The 20,563-nt window shown below is 42.7% G+C and overlaps 1 protein-coding gene across 2 annotated transcripts in view; it reads right to left on the bottom strand.

Annotated features, from left to right (window-relative positions):
- The window catches only part of FAT3 (FAT atypical cadherin 3), a 519,284-nt gene that overhangs the window by 117,660 nt on the left and 381,061 nt on the right, over positions 1–20,563 (bottom strand). For both annotated transcript variants that reach the window (XM_045892830.1, XM_045892831.1), the window contains exons 4-5: positions 5,198–5,512; positions 2,309–2,519 (exon numbers count right to left, since the gene is read on the bottom strand). In XM_045892830.1, coding sequence (XP_045748786.1) covers positions 2,309–2,519; positions 5,198–5,512 — 526 coding nt within the window. The remainder of the gene's footprint in view (positions 1–2,308; positions 2,520–5,197; positions 5,513–20,563) is intronic.

Here is a 20,563-nt window from a genome sequence, read left to right as displayed (position 1 = left end):
GGCTGATGAGAGACAGCATAGCTCAGGACAGCATGCCAGGTGCCCTGCTGCCTGCTGGGTTTTGACTGTACTCTTCTCTGGGCTATTTATTTATTTATTTATTTATTGTTTAAAAGATTTATTTATTTCAGAGAGAGAGAAACAGTGAAAGAGAATGGGGGGAGGGGCAGAGAGAGAAGAGAATCTTAAGCAGACTCTTCACTGTGCACGGAGCCCAATGTGGGGCTCAATCGCACAAGCCTGAGATTACAACCTGAGCTAAAACCAAGAGTCGGACACTAGACCAACTGAGCCACCCAGGCGCTCCTGGGCTATTTAGGAGAAATCACTATTGCACATGCCCCTGGAGGCCTGGCACCAGGGACATATGTAGAAAGTGAGACGCATTTTTGATGGCTCCAATCGGGAGTGACAGCGAAGGAACCACCAAGGCCATAGCACAGACAACGAGGTGATGCACACGTGCCACCTTTGTTTTGCTAAGAAAGAAGCTGCATCAGATAAAAACTTAATGGGCTGAAAACTACTGAGAAGATACAGACTCAAAGACATCTTTCACGGATCAGAAGAGGTTCCATTTCAAATGCCTTAAGTAGAGATGAAGAAGGAGTTGAAAGCTCGGAATGAGGATGGCCATGTACAGGGATGGTATGATTAATGCCAACTAAGTAAAACAAAGATGTTCTACCGGCATTCCAGCAAATGAAATATGCAGAAAACACGCCCATTTTGGGGAAGTTCAGAGGACCTTCTACAGAGGTTTGACTGGAGGCCAGGGGGCATTCTTTTTCTGTGCCTCATTAAAACAGATGTGGAATGTTCTAAATGCTTTCTCCAGATCCAGCCATTCCTGGGAAGTGGGGTAGGTTCTTGCCCATCTGATCCAGGCAGGGACATATGGAAGGAAATGATTCCTGCAGACCCGGTCTCTGGATTCCCGGCCTCCCACAAAGAGCGGTGGGAAGTCAGCTCCAGCTCAACCCAGTGTCAGGTCCGGGGGCTGGCACACTCTCCCCGCTCTCCTCTCTGAGCTACAGCCTGTTTTGTTTCCTGGTCCTTGGCACTTATTTGCCCTGCCCCACCTCTCCCTGCCTGTGTGTGTGGGGGGGGGGGACAGGGGCAGGGGTGCTGTTTTGCCCTCTCCTTTTGCAGCCTGCAGTGCTTGCTTGCTTGCTTTCAAGGAATGTAAAGGTTGGCTCCCAAGGTCTGTCCTGCACGCTTCCATCTGCTTTCTCTATTCTGTTCTTGTAGAAAGCTCTCACTGGCTATATATCTAGGTTCCATTTTCTGCCTTTCCTTTTGTGGAAGGCAGCCAGGGGCCCTCTTGGTGGAGCTTTCTGGTCTATGAATGGCACTACTGCTGCAAAATAGAGGTGTTGGGATAAATTTTAATTTATTTCTCAATTGGAAAAGGCCCCGTCACATAACCCAACCTACAGAATGATAAAAACAGAACAACCAAAGCCCATATACCTCAAAAGCAGAGAAAAAAAAAATTAAGTAAATCAAAACAACCCCTCCCCCAAATCCAAACCCCATCAAACTTCAAACAAAGGAGTCAGTGGTTTCGAGTAATGCAATAGTTGTTAGAGGCATTGTATGAAATCTGTGGGCTACACTTGAGACTGTCACAGGCAGTTATGAAAGATGTAATATAATTTGCTTAAAAAAAAAAAACCCTGTAAAAGGCAGATTGGATAGCTGTATTTTAGCAAATGTGTTTGCACTAAGGGTACCTTCTGTTGAACAGTTCTGCCCACAAGCTGTCTGTAGAATATAGAACATCTCTCGAGCATGCTTGCCACCTTGAAGCAGGGCAGTCGGGAGCAGAAAAAAAAAAAGAACAGAATGCAGAAAAAAGGTGAAGAAAAAGAGAGAAATGAAGGACAGCAAGTCTAGTACCATCAATACATTTAGAAATGAGATTAGCCAAGTGTGACAATAGAATTTAAATGACACACAGAAAGACATTAAGATTGCAGTAAATAACGTACTATGGAAAATCCAGCCAGAGAGCACTTTCTGTTCAGCTTAGCTACAGAGTTGGAACGAAAGCACAGGTCGATTATTCATTTTACTGGCTCTTTTGCATTCCAGCACTATACATCTTTTCATCTTAGCACTAATCGTTAGTGGGTTGTTTTTTTATTTTTATCTTTTTTGTATTTTTTGTATTTTCTTTTTTTGTATTATTTATTTATTTATTTATTTATTTATTTATTTATTTATTTATTTATTTATTTATTTTGTTAGTTATTCCAGTCAATGATTACATTGCCCAGTACTGCTCTGGAGGACTCAAACTTACCAACTATGTCAAACCACAGAGGGGTGTTGGCTGGTTGCACAGACACCACCCCCACAATCTCGGTGACTCTATCGCTTTCCATGACTGTGAAGTTATAAAACGGCTCATCAAAAGTCAGCGGTATAGGTGAGGGGGGTGGTTTCTTAATCCATTCAATGTGGAGGCGGGCCGTGGAGGATTTCTGTGGGCGCCCATTGTCCACTGCCTTTATCTACTCACACATGGAGAGAACATAGAAAGAAGTCTTAGAGCTCGGATCCCTGTGGAAATTTGGGTCTGTCACTCATCCGTGTTGGCCCAAGGATCCATCCTCATCACAGTGCCAGCCAAGGGAAGGGAGAGTGGAGATCTGGGTAGAATGTACTCAGGAATCGGGGGACACAACTGAGTCATGTGGGGGGGTCCCATATAGCATTCACTGGAAGGTGATCTGAACCACCACCAACTTTACAGATGTGGAAAACTTGAAAAACAAAAGATGCACTTACCCATTTTTAGTGTTTTATGGGCATGACTGATAGCTACATAAATAGGAATAGCTAATTTGATTCCTTGTACCTCTAGTGGTGATGCTTGAAGGGAATAAAGTGCACTGTGAATCCTTAAGTGTGAATGATGAGAGCGTGTGTGTGGTCGTGTTGTGCAGCTCCTTCCTTCTGCTTTATTTTGGGGAAAGCACTGTGTTCACTCAGAATCCCAGGAAGGTGATGCGATAGGTGTGGGAAAGGCAGCAGCCTTGCTCGAACTGCCTCAGAAGCCCCTCAGTTATGCCAACTCTGAAGGGGCAAAGAACTCTCTTGGTGAAAGCGTGGGCTCCTGGTGACAGCAGGATGGGGAGGAGGGTACTAATGACTCTCCTCTATGGTCTTATTTAAGAACTGAAGAAAGCATGTTTCCTCACTCAGCTGTGCAGGATGAACTGCTATGTTGTCCTGGACTTCAATGATGGTTCAAGTTCAACAAGCAAAAACCACGGACAGAAAAATTTCAAAAATCAATTAAAAAAAAGGATTTTTAAAATACCACATCTTAAAAATAACATGTATAGGTGCAAGGCTAATTGTTATAGCCTTTAAAAACAGTGACAACTCACAGCACCCAAATGCTATGTGATCATGAATGGCCACTTTGCTCCGGAAAATTCCTGTGAGATGGAAGACCCTTGAAGATACATGTCTTAGGTCAGGTTTCCTAGGAGCAGAGTCTGAGACAGGGATTTGAGTACAAATCATTTTGGGGGGGGGTAAGTATTCTCAGGAGAAAGGGACTGAATGAAGCAGGATGAACAGGAGAAAGATAGTAAGCAGGGGTGGGGTGAGTATTCTCAGGAGAAAGGGACTGAAATGAAGCAGGTTGAACAGGAGAAAGATAGTAAGCAAGGGTGTGGTCTCAGCTGAAGTTTAATCTCAGCCTGATCCAATGGGGGGGGGGTGGTTCTGAATCCTCAATTGCACTGCTGGGTTGAATCCACCTAGAGGCAAGGGGTTGGCCTTTTGTGTCAATTAGCCATCGGCTAGGGGCTGCTGGCCTGGGGTGGGAGTGTGGGACCTCCCGGGTCAAGAAGTTCAGCCAAGGATGATTCTCTCCAGAAGGGGGCAGATGTGAGCTCTTAGCAGCCAACACTCATAGTTGTTGGGGCATAGCTGCATCAGCCTGGTAAAGGGGATCTGGGTGGAGCACAAACAATATCCACTATAGTCTGTCCATCCAGTCCTCAAAGACTCCCATTGTCACACAACTATAGTAGCACATATTACATCAGAGCTGCTAATGGCAGAAAAAGGGCCAGTTTTTTATTATCTTCTTTTCTCTGCCCACTGTTCTGGATATGTTATTGAGTAGGGAAAGAAGCCCAAGTCCAGACCATAAGAATGAAAAGACAAATCAAGGGACTCAGACCATCCTTTAAAATAATACAGGACTGACTGTATACAGCAGAGAAGGCTGCAAACTAAGAGAAGGACAGCAGATGGAGCTGACTCTTGACAGTTGTTGGGACCCTGGCAAGTGCCCAACACTTGTAAGGATGACCAATCCCCTTTCTGGCATAGGTGCTACCTTTCTAAAGTGGTTGGGGATGGTGGGAGCAGACGGCACCTTAGGTATGGGAATTTTAAGTCTCTATTTGAGATAGTGCTCATTTTTTTTTCTTTTAATTCTCTAACAATGAAAAATGTAGTCATTTTTTACTTAAGTTTTTTCACTTTTGCAGCTTATGCAGAATAAGCATAGTTGAGATTTGTGTCTCAATTTTCACAGCTGTCTTATCACACTGTCAACAATTACAAGAGTTGTTTTCTTTGGTAAGTCTTGGGGAAATAGTGAATGATATGTTGGGTGGTGGGTGTAATATGTCACTCTGGTATTCTCCTACCCTCAGTTTTCATCTATGCTGAGTACCTTGAAATGATTTAAGGCTGCAGGAAGTGTGGTTGAGTATGTGATGGAACAGGCCATGTACTGGGAACAGAGGAGGTTTGCTGATAGGACACAACCAAAGGAAATGGTCTCATTATTTAAAAATATCACTGAAGGGGCGCCTGGGTGGCTCAGTCGTTAAGCATCTGCCTTCAGCTCAGGTCATGATCCCAGGGTCCTGGGATGGAGCCCCGCATCGGGCTCTCTGTTCAGCGGGGAGCCTGCTTCTCCCTCTCCCACTCTGCCTGCTTGTGTTCCCTCTCTCACTGTCTCTCTCTGTCAAATAAATAAATAAAATCTTTAAAAATAAAAAATAAATAAAAATATCACTGAAGCAGAAAGTAGCCTTCCACAGCTGTGTGGCTGTACTTATTACTCTAAAGATATATTACTCAAATGAATATACATGAGTAAGAAAGTAACTCCCACCACCACCCCCATGAATGTTAATGAGGTTCAGAAAAATCTTACCGTTAGGATGTCATAACTTCCTGCTGTAAACTGCTTTCTGGAAGAAACCATGCCAGTTTTAGGGTCAATAAAAAACTTTCCATCATCATTCCCATCCACAATACTGTAGGAGATTTCTGCATTGGGGCCTTCATCTCTGTCAAATGCAAAAGCCCTATAAATGGGTTCTCCCCTCTTTTTTCGGTCACGTTCTGGCAGCTTGATCTGGTAGACCTTCTCTGGGAACTGGGGTTTATTGTCATTTTCATCCAAAACCTGAACCACCACCCAAATGGTGGACTGTTTTGGAGAGGAACCGCCATCTGTCACAGTCACCTGAGTTTTGAAAGAGAAAGCATTTTGCAATCAGAATGGAGAAAAACTTCTCTTGCCACTCCTCCCTTTGCCTGCCCCACAAAAGGCCTATTCTGTGCCTTAGGGCATCTCAACTTTTCTTATTCCTGTAGTTCATGGTCAATGCATAACTCTTCATAGTTCATCTGTAAAGGCAGGGAATGCCCTATATCCAGTAATGGAAATCACTGCAAAGGTTAGGAGGGAAGCAGAGCTCTCATTGTGCTGTGGAGTGGAGAGGGAGAGAAAAAGAGGATCGACTTTACAAAATGTATTAGCTTATGTAAACTTAGTGGACATAAAGTATACCCCTCAACAGACACAAAAAACAATATAATCATTATTATATGTTAAACAATGGGCATTTCTTCTAATTCTTGGACAATGATATCACCATTTAAATTCTTTCAGTATTCATTTTCTTTTCCTTTCCATTCTGTAAAACTTGTGAGTTTTACATTATTACTGTACAAAAGGAAAACTGAGATATATGCTTCAGAATTTTGATGGCTCATTGTAAGTACATTTGACAGTTTTAATACATTTTTAACAGTAACAAAATAATTTTCCCCCCTCTGGGAAACTCAAGAGGGGATGGACACTTCTTCCTGCATCTCTGAGGTGCTATTCTTATGAGTGTCTGGGAAAAACTGAGAGAGAGGAGAGAAATGAAGAGGAGAGTCAGTGTGGGTAGTCTTCTTGGTCATAGTGATAATAATTACTAACATAGAAATACTTGTACATGAGGATGGTTTCGCCATTTATAAAGCACTCTTCCATGCATTGTATCCTTCACTTTCCAAAAGACCCTTTTCACTAAGTGGAGGCTTATTTGTTCCCATTTTACAGAGGAGTAAACAGAGGAACAGAGGTCCCCTTGTTACCAAGTGCTAAAGCCAGGTATTATTAAGTTTTTGGCAATTCTTAATGTTCTGTGTGACCACAAACCTGGAAGAACATGTATTTCATCTTTAAATCATTACCTGGAATAAGACAGCTTATTCCTACAAAATATATATTTGGAGGCTAGAAGGAACATAAAGACATACTCGGCACCAATAGGAGAAAAACAACAGTGAATTACAACACCTGGTCATCCAGTTTTTCACCTAATAAAGCAATCTGACAGGAATAATGGAAACAAAGGCCAAAAATGTGGGAAAACAAATTAAAGGCTTTTTGCAAAATGGAAATGCAATGTAGTTTAGTTTCTCTTATAAGCCACCTAGGAGAATGGCTTTAATAGACTTAAGATAAATTTTCATGGGAGTCCTTGCTTTCTTTGAGAAATCAATCAAGTTTCCTTCTAAAGTTATTTTCCCAATTGGTTTGTTATGTTTCACAAAAGAAACACGTCGGGACCAATATGTGCCAGGGCTGGATTTTGACTCCTGAGATTTTCCCGGACGTGCTGAGCTCTGAAGAGGCACATTCTGCTGTTGCTGCCGGAGTAAAATGTTATACTCCCAGGTGAGTTGTGTTGACCAAAACACATTGATTTCTTGGCTGCTCTACTTCCCTGCCTCTCTTTTCTCCTTGAACAGCCTCTTTCTGAATCCAGGCAACTCTCTCTGTCTTCACCATGCACAAAATCATCTCCTCATCGCTTCTCAATAAATGCCCCTTGGTGGGCTCAGAGATGGGGTCCCGGGGCTGCTCAGGGCCACGTGGCTGTGAAGGAAAGGATTCTGGGCTGTGGTTCACCACTCACTCGAGGATCCTGCTGCTGTAAAGTGCTTTCTTTTGGGGTCGCCTGGGTGGCTCAGCCGGTTAGGCGTCTGCCTTTGGCTCGGGTCATGATCTCGGGGTCCCGGGATCGAGCCCTGGATCGAGTCTGCTTCTCCCTCTGCCCCTCACCCCTCTCGTGCTCTCTGTCTCTCACTCTCTCTCTCAAATAAAAAATTAGATATTTTTTAAAAAATGCTTTCTTTTGGAGTAGAGCTGGATTTACACACCCAGGTCCTTCAGGTGTCTGCTTAGCACAGCTGCTCCCAGGTGTGCTATGGGGAGCTGGGTCCCTCCTGGCCCCACCTCACCTCAAGCACCCAGCTTGGTCTTGCTCTCTCAGGCTACATAGGCATCCTTGGGTCCTCGATAGAGAGCAACAACTCTTCCCTCCAGGGCTTTTGCACACCCTGCCCTCTCTCCCTGGAGGGCTCTCCCCATCCCTTCCCCTGGGTCTTGCCTCCTCATCCTTGAGGTCCAGCTGAAATGTCTTTTCTTCAGGGGTGCCTTCTCTGAGCCCACAGACCAAGCGCCAGCCCCCCACACCTCATGCCCCTCCTGTAGCACACGCTTTACATTACCCGATACTTTTCTTTTGTAGCACTTACTCTTGTGGAAAGTAACTAAATACATGACTCTTCATCTGAGCTGATAAGCTGTGTAAGGGCAAAAACAGACTTTGCCTGGTCTGTTCGCTGCTCTCACTCCTGTGTCAAGCTACGCAGGTAGAACGCGCACCACAAATGCTTATTTACTGAATTAGCCTCTGACACAGGTCTTACTTGGGCAACCTCTTGAGCCAAAGCAGTCTTACCTTATAAAATCTGCTCAGACCATTAGAGGCCCTTTTTACAACAGAGCCCCCAGCTGCCTTTCCTGCCTTCTGGCCTGTGACTCCTCCATCTTATCCATGGTTTCTAATACCACCTACGGCTGATCATTCCCCAACGTGTACTTTTGTGCCCGAAGCTCGCTCTCCATACCAAACCAGTATGTCCAACTATGTACCAGGAATCTATTCTCTGGACCTCTCATGTCACAGACTGGAAAACATTACCTTCAAACCTCCCCCTTCTCCTGTTTTGATTCTCTATGAAGGACACCCCCACCTACTGCCACACTGGTCTGTCCCAGAACCCTGGGCATCTACCTAGAGCCCCTGTTCTCACTATCCACATCCAACCAAACTCGGAGGCCAGCAGGTGCACCTTCTCTAGTCACACTGCCCCAGGATAGGCCTCCTTTGCATCTTGTTTGGATTGCTACGGTAGCCTCCTGGTCTCCCTGCCTCCAACCTTCATCTTTGTTGTAAAGTTATTTCTTCCTTAAAAATTGGATGTCACTGACCTTGTATAACACCCTTCCAGGGCTCCTTGAGGACAAGGATCTGGCCAGACTTATTTATCACTGTGCCTTATCCACCCCTTCCCAGCCTCCATGCCCAGTTACACTGTGAACCTGGGAGGTTCTGAGTATGTTATGTTCTTACACTCTCATTCCACTGTACAGCTGTTTGTCTCCATGGAATGCCTTCTCTTGGAAATACACCTGACTCATTCTAGAAGCTTCAATTCAAACACTCCTTCTCGAAAGTCAATCCTGCCTCCTGCAGACAGATGGAGGCGCCCTCACCACGTTCCCCCTCCACTGTGTGCATAACTCCAGGACGCTAATTATCATCTGTATTTTTCAGTGTCTGTATGCTTGTTGGTCTCCACTCAAACTTTCCAGAACAACCCAAATTAGGGATTGTCTCTTACTCATTGTTATGTCTGGTACCCGGTACAGCCCTAAGTGTCAAATAAATACTGTTAAATGAAATTAAGAATTAATTTACCCAAAACTCTTCCCTATGATAATAAGTGGAGGGAACATTCAGACACTGAAGAATCTGTTTCTTCATCTATAAGAAATTAAGAGACTGATAACATACAATCCCTAAGTGCTTCTTGCTTTATGAATCTATGAATGGGGGTTAGACAGAGCTAGTACAACTTTAACCCTGAACTATGGGGTTCATACCCACCTGACATCACAGAGAACATTACCAATCCCATGATTACTCATAATGATTTCTAGCCACTTCCCAAACTGTGCTGGCCATTGCAGACACTGACTACAATCTACTGAAGTAATCTATTCATGTGTTTGGCTCTTTCAACAGGCTGTGAGCTACTCAGAGGCAGGGACCTTGACTTTTTCATCTTCGCTGGAACCTCCTGTACTCTCAATAAATGCTTGCTGAACTGAACTACGTCATTTCTGACCTTAGAGTCTTCATTTCCATTTTTATTTCTCTAGACCCACTGATGTGTTCAGCTATGTTTGTACCTGGAATATCAACCATTAATGATTCCATCAGATTTTTAGACTTCATTCTTCATGTTGCCTTAGGCCTCAACCCACCAGCTGGAATTAGTCTCTACGGAAAAGGAGCAGCAGCGCTGGGGATCGAAGCAAAACTAACTGAGACGAATCCTTACCATCTCCTCCTCCACATCATTTTTCATTAGCAATAAATTAGCTGTTGTTTAGAAACTATCCCTTCTTGTCCCACCACAATGTGACAAGGGAATACCGAGCCATCCTAACCTGGATTTTCTGTCATCAATGATCAATAATCAGTGGTTCAGCAATTAATCAAAGCCTGAAAGATTCATTTCTTTAGGTGCTTATGGCTAGCGCCTGACAAAAGGAACCACAACTAGAACCACAACCACTGAAAATACAGTAGAGCCCATTTCATTCTTCCATGGTGTCCTTGGGATCTGTGACTATCAGGCAGAACCAGAGGAAATCAACACGACCCAGTGGATTATAACGATAAAACAACAAAGAGGAACATGTTTATACGTCTATCCCTGGAAGATGCAAAAGCTTTATAAGACCAAAAATGGATGGGCATGGAGAATTCTGGAGTTATGGCAGCTGGTGGAGGCCACACTTCTGACTCACTGAAATTTTCTGATGTATTTATATTTGTGGTCTCTTTCCCTGTAGTAGAATAGAAGAATGGAAGCTGCCTGAGAGTGGAGACCTTGTGTCTTGTCCACGGCCTTGTCCCCACAGATTATTGAGAGTATCTGAAAATAGATTAAATATTTCTAGAATGGAGAGTTCAATTCTGGCATTCTCCTTAACCATTAATTCATTGTAGATGGCTATTTCCAGGCCATTACACTTAGCGTTGTAAACCTCTCTTCAGGGATTACATATCCCCCTTCCTATACTTTATATTTATCCTTGACATTTTACCATTATCAGACATATATTTAACTCATAATCTTATTTATTGCCTGTCTTCCTCTTTAGAATATGAGCTCCATAGAGCATCGGCTTTCGTCTGTTTTGTTCACCAATGTATTCCTGGAACCTACGACAGCAGATGCAGTAAGCATTCAACAAATACCTGTTAAATAAATGAAATATTCAAGTGCCTGTAGTTACAAAACTCTTTTCGAAGCAAATTAGGTGATACACCAACCAACAAACCACCCCAAAAAAATCTGGATTCATACTAAATTCACCCTTCCCCCATGCCCCAAACCTTCTGTAATATTCCTGACTTGCAATCCATTTGGCCTCAGTTTAGATACTTTCAGTAAGACACACTCACTGCCTTAGGAAGCAGCCCAGTGGTTGACGGGTTCGATGTTCTCAAAGCTCTTTTTAATACTGCACCTGCATCTACCTGCCAGTCATTAGCTCAGACTGCCTATCGCTTCCCAGAGACTGGTTTTACTTTTTGTAACTATACAGAAAAAGTCAAATTTCTCTTGCACCTTGTCTCAGTTATCTACTGCTGTGTAACCCAAAACTAAGTGGCTTAAATAACCCATAATGCTTTTATTATCTCTCCCAGCTTCAGAGGCTGAATGGGGAAAGTTCTTACTTGGGGTCTCTCATGCAATTGCAGTCCCAGGCGGCTGGGACTGCAGTCACTGGACATGTCTGTCGGTTGATAGTAGCCATTGGCTGGGACCATAGCTGGGGCTGAGCCTATGCTTCCTTGCAGCATGGTGGCTGGGTTCCTTTCATTATTTCCTTTAATTCCTTTAATTGTTAAAACAGTCTCATGAGATAGGCACTATGATCGCACCTATTTGATAAAGAAATTGAATTTAAGAACTTGTCCTAGGTCACAGTGCTCCTAAGTGGAAGAGCTTGTTTTAACCCTGGCAGTTTGGTTCTAAACCAGGGATTGGCAAACTATAGCCCATGGGGGCGCCTGGGTGGCTCAGTTGGTTAAGCGACTGCCTCCGGCTCAGGTCATGATCCTGGAGTCCCAGGATTGAGTCCCACATCTGGTTCCCTGCTCAGCAGGGAGTCTGCTTCTCCCTCTGACCCTTCCCCCTCTCATGCTCTCTCTCTCTCTATCTCATTCTCTCTCTCAAATAAATAAATAAAATCTTTAAAAAAAAAACAAAACTATAGCCCATGGGCCAAACCTAGCCGCTTGGGATGCAGCCACGCCCACTCATTAACATATTACCTAGAGCTGCTCTCCTGTTCTAAAGACAGTGGAGTGGTGGAGGCAGAGACCATATGGGTCAAAAGCCTAAAATACTTACTATTTGGCTCTCTACATAAAAAATCTGCTGACCTCACTTACTGCACGCCTGCTTTGCTTGGTTCTTTGCATGGTGATTTACATTGTCACTATTTTTCACAGGAACCTGGTAGACATCGCCACTTCGATTCTACAGCTAGAGAGACAGACAGTGGGGCTCAGTAGTTAAGGAAGGAATTTTTGCAAGGCCACTCAGCCAGTAAGTGACAAAACACAGGTTCGCACCCAAGTCAATTTGGCGTCACAGCTCATGCTCTTTTCCCCACCCTGCACAGCCTATGTAGAAGCATCTGTTAACCATCTGTTTCAAACTCCCTCCCCAAATGTGGCTCCGGATCAACATCGAGCTCAGAGCGGTGCTTCTAGAATCAAGCCTTTCCCTCCTTTGAAAATTGGGACCATCTTTGACGGGCTCCGGTCTTTTGGCACCTTTCCTGTTCTCCTCAATTGCTGAAAAACTGCCACCAGGACTTGGGCGGCAGCTGCGACTTCTTTCAGCTCTCTGACTTGAGACCCAACCTTCTTTAGCGCAACTCTATCTCCTGCTATTTTCTTACACTTCTAGGTCGTCAGTTCCCGCTCAAAATCTGCTCTCCCCTCTTCTGTGATAAAGGAGCTGAGAGGTGGGGCGGCGGCGGGGGGAGGGCTTCAGCTTTCCTGTTATCTCTTATTTATCGGGAGCTCAGTGATTTTAACTCTGTGCAAGGCACTCTTCCAAGTGCTTAACAGATAACTAACCCCTTTTTCCTCATATCAGTCCTGGGAGAAGGAAGGAGGGGGGATGATCCCCTTACTACAGGTTAGAAACAGGCAGGGAAAGGTGAAGTACAGTGAAGTCCATCTGGACCAGGGTCCGTGTCCCCAGTCATGACCCTCTGCTGCCAGTCCCCTAAATGCTTGCCCCAACTCGCGCCCCAACTCGTGGGTGTGGCCACATTCTCCTTTCTCTGAACACCATTCAAACGTACCATTTCAATGGCCTCAGCACTTCCGAGATGGAGTGCTTTTACTACCAGTCCATCGGCCATAGTCTAGGCTGATCACACCTCAAATACCACGTATCTCTGTATTCACACATGGCTGCCACGTACTTTCTCCCCGTCCTGGCAATGTCCCTTCTTCTTCCTGAGTACTTGGTGGCCTTCTTCTGAGTCTCCTGATCTCTAGGAGCTATTTTTGCACCTGAAACTCTTCTAAGGCAGAAGACAAAGCTCAAAGGAGATTTATGTTTCCCTCCTCCATCTCATTATCAAAAGTCTCAGGAACTAGCTAATAGATTTGTGTGAGGAAGAATTCTAAAGATAAAGCCTTTTAAACTAAGGCAGAGCTTCCAACCACAGGTGACAAGTAGGTTTCAGATACGCTGTGAGACTGAACCTCCTAACTCTTGGGTAGATGAGTGTGACCTCATATAGCTGGACCCCCAGGGCTGGTCATTTCTGGCTGGGGTTAGCCTTTCTCTATACCTGACAGTACTGTACAAATATTATCGTCTTCTGTGTGCACCATAATGGGACAAAGGTTATGAAGCCTGTAATCAATCACTAATAATGTTACCCTTGTCTAGGCTCTGATTACATTTTAAACAATATGCCTAGGGAGGTTACTGGATCCAAAGCATTCTGAACAATACCAAAATTAAAAACTCCACAATATTGAAATCTCCATGCGTAGGACACTCTTCATGCATAGGATTATAAATGCTATGGATGTTGACAATTAATTCAAGTGAAGATACCTATCTATTTTCACTCTTTTTCTCACAAGCCCAGTTGTGGATAGCAATGCTCTTACCCTTTGTCTCTATTCTTGGTCACTGCACGGGTAGGCAAACAGATGAAGGGCACCCACTATTGGGTATTTATTTTTCTCTATGACATTCTCATATGCACTGAAGAACCTCAGAGTAAAGGAAAACTGCCTTTCTCTACCCTTAGACTCAGCAAAGCACAGAGTCACTAGACATTAAGAGAACTCACGAGTAAGTGGGAATTTAGGTATCATTCTGGTTCATTCCCCCTGCTTTACAGATGAGGAAACAGGTCTAGACAGATGAGCTTCTTAGACCAACATCATATTACTGGCAATAACCTTAATCTTTCCAAGACACTGGCTCCAGAATTCCAAGCTGCCTTTTGAGCTTCAAATGACGCCTCGTGTTCATAACTTCTCAGCTGTGTGATTTCAATATTGTGGAGGTTTTAATTTCGGTATTTTTCAGAATGCTGCACGCTTCAAAAAGAAGAAATGTGTTCAGAGTAGATGCTCTGTTTACTTTTTATCTTCAAAAATGTTTCACAAACATTAAAAACTTAATCCTCTCAAGATAGCCGAGAAGTTGAAAACAACTTTATCTCCTCCCCACAAATAGAGAAACGGGGAGAAATGACCTTCTCCAAGTATACTCTGGGGCTGATATTAACATGGGGACTGGAATTCAGACCTGTCTGCTTGTGGGCTCAGATGACTGCACTGCTGGGAAGACAAGTGCTTCCTGCCATTTCTGGAAAGAAAACTATGTACAAACACTAAATTAAAGGGTAGGTCTTGAAGGAGGAATAGCTCTTAAAGATAAACCTTCTGAAAGGTAAAATCATTGAGCTAAAATTAACCTGTACTATCACCCATATTTTCCATGGAGGGAAAGAAATAAAAAGCCAGCTTTAAACCACCTGCCCTTGGTTTTATTACATGTGATTTCTCTGATTTGACCTATCAGTTGGCATTAAGAAATCACCTGGAGATGGGTAGGTGTTCCAGTCACTCACCATCCTGCCTTACCCAGTCCGTGCTGCTGTCTCCTAGGTACAGTTGAGGGACATATTCTCTGGACTGTAGAAGACTCATGTCCCTGCTCTTTCTAGTTTCCAGGAAGTTAGATATTTCTACTCTGGACTGTAGAAGACTCGTGTCCCTGCTCTTTCTAGTTTCCAGGAAGTTAGATATTTCAAGAGGTGTATACTTAAGGGGTGGAATACCTTTGTGGAATGGTTTACTTTATATGGGAAAAGTCTTCATTTGAAATAAGAAAAAGGAGGGAATGAGGAATGAAAGGAAACAAGGGAAGAAGGAAGAGATGAGAGGAAGGAAACAGGAAAGGAGAGAAGAGGAAGTACGGAGTGAGATAGGTAAGAAAAGAAAGGGAGGAAGGATATAGGAAAACAGGCACGTAGGTAACATCTTGGGAAGAGGTGAATCTAGGAGGCAAACGGGGCAGCTTTCTGAAGAGAGTGGGGTGCATTCCCCTCCATATAATGAACGCCATTTATAAAGGCATGGAAACAAGAAAATCTATTCACTAAGTGTTAGGATTAGCAATCTTTGGGGGGAACAGATGATATTAATCTGATGAGCATTCAGTCTAAACTATCTTCCAGAACATTCGTTTGTCCTGAAAAGTTAAAAGCACAAACCAGAGGGGCACCATGATCCGTGGAACCTAGGTCTTGGGGCCACTGAATCATGCCATTCGTTTTTGTGATCTCTCTCTTTGCCCAAAGATGTCACATTACTGGGGAGCCTAGGATAAATCTGCACATGATCCACCCAGAGACCCCTTGTGAGCACTTTCGGTCTGTCTTCTGCAGAGCGTGGATTCGCACAAGTCTGTGAGCCACTCCAGGGGCTGGTCCACATTAGGACATAGTGGGCCCTCAATAAATATTTCTTGATTGGATGCGTGTGGGAACCTTGCATCTCAGGACAATGAAGGTACCTTTTCTTTGCCATGTTTAGACCTAGCAATTTCTAAATGGCAGCTTTTTTAGAAAGATCCTTGAACAATTCACTTTGGCAGTGGCTGCTAAGATTATATAGCTTTGTCCAAATCTCTTCTTTGCACTTCAGGAAATGAAGTATTTCCCAGCCTGATATCTCTTAAAGGTTTTTTTTCCCTGCAGAGAGGTACACATCAGCTACTAATCTCATCACATTTCCATTTCCTTCCAGGCTCATCTGCTCATCATTTTCTATTCATAAAACTTGCTTGATTCTAATCTTCCCGATCAGCAGGAACTAAACACCTCCTCAAAGTTTCTTTAGAATGATGGTGATTACCACACATGTGCTAACTCCTCCTTTCAAACAGATGGGTCCAATCGAGGTGCTCACATGTGGGCCATTAAGAAAGTTCTGCTATGAACGAAGATGTGACATCATATCAGCCCCGGGACTAAATCCCCCTGTACTATTTCATAATTCCCCTGACATCAAGGCCTTACTCCATATACTATTCCACATTCCCCTCTCTGTGAAACAGAATCCACCAGGTATGAATTACAATGTGAAGTCTATATTGGTAGCTTCCCCTACTTCCCAGCACCAGACCTCACACTTTATGTTACTTCTATCCAGGCAGACTCTCATGCCTTCGGCTCCACTGATGATGCTTTTTGGATTTCAACACTAACACTTCCACCAGACACCAGATTTTTGTTGTTCTACCCACAATCAAGACTTACTGCAAGAAAATAAAGACACTATTCTAGTTACTAGCTCAGAAAAAAGCTTTGCTCCTCTCGCTTGGTAATTCAACATGGGCTTGTATGGCAACTCAGCAGGTCCTTTAACACCTTATCTACCTAAAAATATGAATTTTAAATCTACCCATTTAAAAAAATTAGGCCCATGGGTACAGATGAGAGCACATGTAGACTAAGGCAAAATTCATGGAAAAATTGGTGGCCCAGAGATAGACTTTGCCTGGGCCCATGCAGTGTAGTATAAAAATTTCTGCCAAAATTTATAACTAGATAGGTTTCATATAAAAATTCAAATTCCCAGCTTCTCCTGAAAACTCAGAAGGACTGGTCTACCCCTGTCTCTTGTGTTCCTGATGCTTCAGCCATGTCAGTGTCATTTGTCAACAATACTGTGCAGAAATTTTTCTTGGCATGGAGAAATACTTCTCACCGTCCATATTCTTATCAAAAATGGTTATAAAAGATAGATGGAGAAGTCTTCATATTCAAAGACAAATGGAAGAGAGCACATTTCTTTTTGTAAGTGAAGTACATTCCTGTAAGCTTTGTATGCAAACACTCGGCCTGCTATCCCTCACTCATTTATGATGCCGGAGTGGGCTCTGCAGACATTTGAGCTTGTAACCCTTGGTTCAAGGTCTTGGTAAAAATCTCTCTGTAACGATAGGATGTATATTTTAATGTGTGGCAGAGATAAAACTGTAGCTCTTGGCAGAGACCATTCAGAGCAAGCGGAGTTGTACATATATCATTCCTACTCTGGGTATGATGATTTCATGTACCATGATTCTATAAAAATCAGAAATTTCAAAAAGAAAAAAAACTGAAGGCATCTTTCGCCCTACAGTCATCTAGACAACAAATATGAGTCATCTTGAACACTTCTTTGGCCCTCCTCCCACATCTCATCAGTCATTAACGAGGGGCAATACCAGCTGTGAATCAGAAATAGATGAAGATGGAAGCGGTTCTTTGCCGGGATGCAGAGCTTAGCAACAAAGAACGTGGGCTGGCTTTGGTGCTCTGTGACCTCCTCAGCCAGGTGTCCCTGAGCAGGGCACCACCTGTGTCATTCTAATGGCAGCCCTGAGAATTCTACCTCTGAAGTGTCAGTTGTAGCTCTTGGTTCTTCTCTTCTCTCTTCTTGGGGTCAGGCTCTCATTATCTCCTGCCTAACCCATTGTGTGGGTCTTCAACCTGGTTTCCCTGCCTCTGGTCTTGCCTTATCTCAGTCCATTATTTAGAAAACCGGAGAATCTTCAAATATGAAATTCAGATGATGTCAGTCCCCTGCTGAGAGGACCTCAGGGGTTGCCCACTGCTTAAAGCAAATCTTAGAAAATGTGTCATGGAGAACATCAGTCCTGGAATGTGCTTGCCTTAAAAAGAGAGGGTCCAGGATCCCAGAAGTCTGAAGAGCACTGTAGATAGATCTTTCCTGGAGTTTTATAATGCACATAAATCAGAGTAAAGCAAAAGCAAGGAAGCTGGTTTAACTTTGTTTAAGTCAGTATTTGCCAAGCTTATGTGACAACAAGATCCTTTTGTTGAGTTATGCTTATTAACATCCTTTAGATTTGCTATTTTAAGGAATATACTTTGGGAAATGCTGAATTACAAGATAAAGCCCACACTCTTCATTATTAACCTGTAAGATTCTTTAGTATTGATATAGCCTGTCCACTGGGTTACTCTCAGCCTCTAGTTTCTATCCAGACTATATCCAAAGTTTTAATCACAATCAGATCACTTAGCTCAACACACATATACCAGTGTTTTACAATGTGCCGTGTTTTAGACACTGGATATACGGTGGTGAGCAACATGGGCTCCCTTCTCTCGGGAAGCTCATAGTCTACTTCTTCTTCCAACAAAAGACATGCACTTCAATGCCCTTTCACCTCTGATTGGGATTCCCACTGCATAGAATCCCCTTTATTCCCTTATTCTTATAATTCTTATAAAATCCTCCAAGGCCAGATGCAAATGTCTGTTCCTTTATGACACCTTCTCAGAGACCACGTTCAGAATCCTTCCTTTTTATGATTCACTTGTCTTTATTCATATACTAACATCTCACTGATCACATATCTAATTATTATGTCTGTCCTCTTTAACATCCTTGCACTGAAAGAGCTTGTAAGCTCCCTGGCAGTGAAGGATGTCACATCAATCACTCTATTGGCAGCACTAGGCAAGATGTCCCAATACATAATAAATGCTAAACTAACATCAGTTCCCTTAGGTTTCACAAGAGGCATCAGGAATACAGCTCTGAATTGGTGAAGGAGTTATTTATTCTGCTTTGTTTTCCTACTTCTAACAGCATGTTATTTTAATTTTGAATCATAGTAAGGATCTTAGATTGCTAATAAATTAGGATAAATTAGGTAGATATCCTGTTGGTTAGAAATAAACATTATTCATTATCCCATTAACAGAGCTATTAAAAATCCTGTGTACTCTTGTATTAATCACATAACAGATAAGGTTTGTTCTTTGCACATAATAACATTAAAATCCTTGGGGAAACATGTCTCAGGATACAGCTACTAAAAGAGAAAGATGGGTCATCTTAGATACTTAAAGTATCTTAATTACTTTCACAAGAGAAAAGGGAGTATATGTAAGTTTTAAATAAAGATCAATTCAGTAGACTTACATAGATTTGGAAAGACAAACTTGAGGATGAACATAATGGTTAATATGCAATATTTAGGAAGTATTTATGATGTATCCATATTCAGCAAATTTATCAGATGTGTATTTATATTCATCCAGTTCTTGCCTTCCAGGAGAATGTAAACATAGCTACCCAGTCCCAGGTCTAAACTACATTCTACTTCAGAATTTATGCTCATTTCTATCAAACTGCCTGAAAACTGTTTTGAGTTCCCTGAGGGCAGGAACTTTCTTTCCAATCTCAGGACCTAGAATGGGATGGATGAAAGCAATGTAGGGAAAAGTAAACTGCCAAAGGTATGAAAACTCAGATATGACAAACATTAGCAATGAAATAATTCCATGCTGTATCCAGAAAAGGAAACCTGCCACAAATATAAAATATAGATCCTACCCATCAAATGAAAAGCCTGGAAATGTTAATAATGTAGTAAGGAATTAAAGAAGCAATGACATGTGTGCTCTAGGACCACTTTTGTTAAAAATTCTCGAATATTTGAATGACTGGTGCAAAATAAAAAGTGCGACAGTTTTCTTTTTAAGCATTTACATGTTTTGTTTTTTTCTTAAAACTCTTCTCCCAGAAATAAAGGGAGGAAAAAAAGCCAAATTATCTTTTGACCCTGAAATCAAATAGACTCAGAAATCCAATAACTGCAGAGAATAATTAGAAAAAATAAAAGCCTAAAACATGGACTCTGCTCCCAGTCAACACTCATCTATTTAAATTCCATTTAAAATGATTCTTCACTTTTTACTTTTTCAACATTGGAGGCAGAGGGCTCAGCAAGAACATTCTCATCATCATGCCCCAGAGGCAGCCCTCACCACCAAGCCTAAGTAATGTAAAAACAGTGGCTGGTGAACTTTCTGCCCATGTCAAAAGCAAAATAGATTAAATGTGTTAAATCATGGAAGATAAATGAGAGTCACACTGCCCCAGGAGTCAATTAAAAATGTATAACTCAAGTCGTGCATTTGTAAACTCTAGAAATAGTCATTTTGCCCAGACAAAAATATTGAAAAGTCATTTGGAATGAAAGACCTTCCATAAGTACTCAGTTTCTATGCTGGGTAAAAATGTAATACAGTAGTTTTTACATTTGACACTCTACAATCTTGAATTTTTATTCTCAGAGTGTGATTATGATCAAATATGACTTCCTACTATGTGTTACATTCACACAGGCCAGAGTTGTCCCCGTGCTTAACAGATATACCCTCCGTGTTCCTTTTATGAACCAGGGCATAACATTGCCAGGACAGTTCTCCCTCTCCTCCCTCCCTCCCTCCCTCCACCTTCCTTCCTTCCTTTCTTCCACATCTCTCTCTCTCTCCTCCCAAAACTTTCTTCTCAGATCAGGCCGAAAAGCACCACCGTGTGAAAGAGATCTCTGGTGGGCAGCACTGGAAAAAAGTGAGTAATGAATAATGAATATCTCTTTGTAAGACTCTACTTAGCGGGCAGTGGAAACTATTTTGACTTTATGGCAAAAGCTCTTGGGGAGAAATATTCCCAAACCATGTTTAAACGTGTGAGAGGCAGCAGAGATTGCCAAGCACTCGGCAAGATTT

Source organism: Mirounga angustirostris, unplaced genomic scaffold (genome assembly GCF_029215605.1).
Source record: "Mirounga angustirostris isolate CCGP_5_RB_7025 unplaced genomic scaffold, mMirAng1.0.hap1 SCAF_13, whole genome shotgun sequence".
Taxonomy (NCBI): Eukaryota; Metazoa; Chordata; class Mammalia; order Carnivora; family Phocidae; genus Mirounga; species Mirounga angustirostris.
Note: the sequence above shows the minus strand (reverse complement) of the source record. Positions and strands in the feature narration are given on the sequence as shown.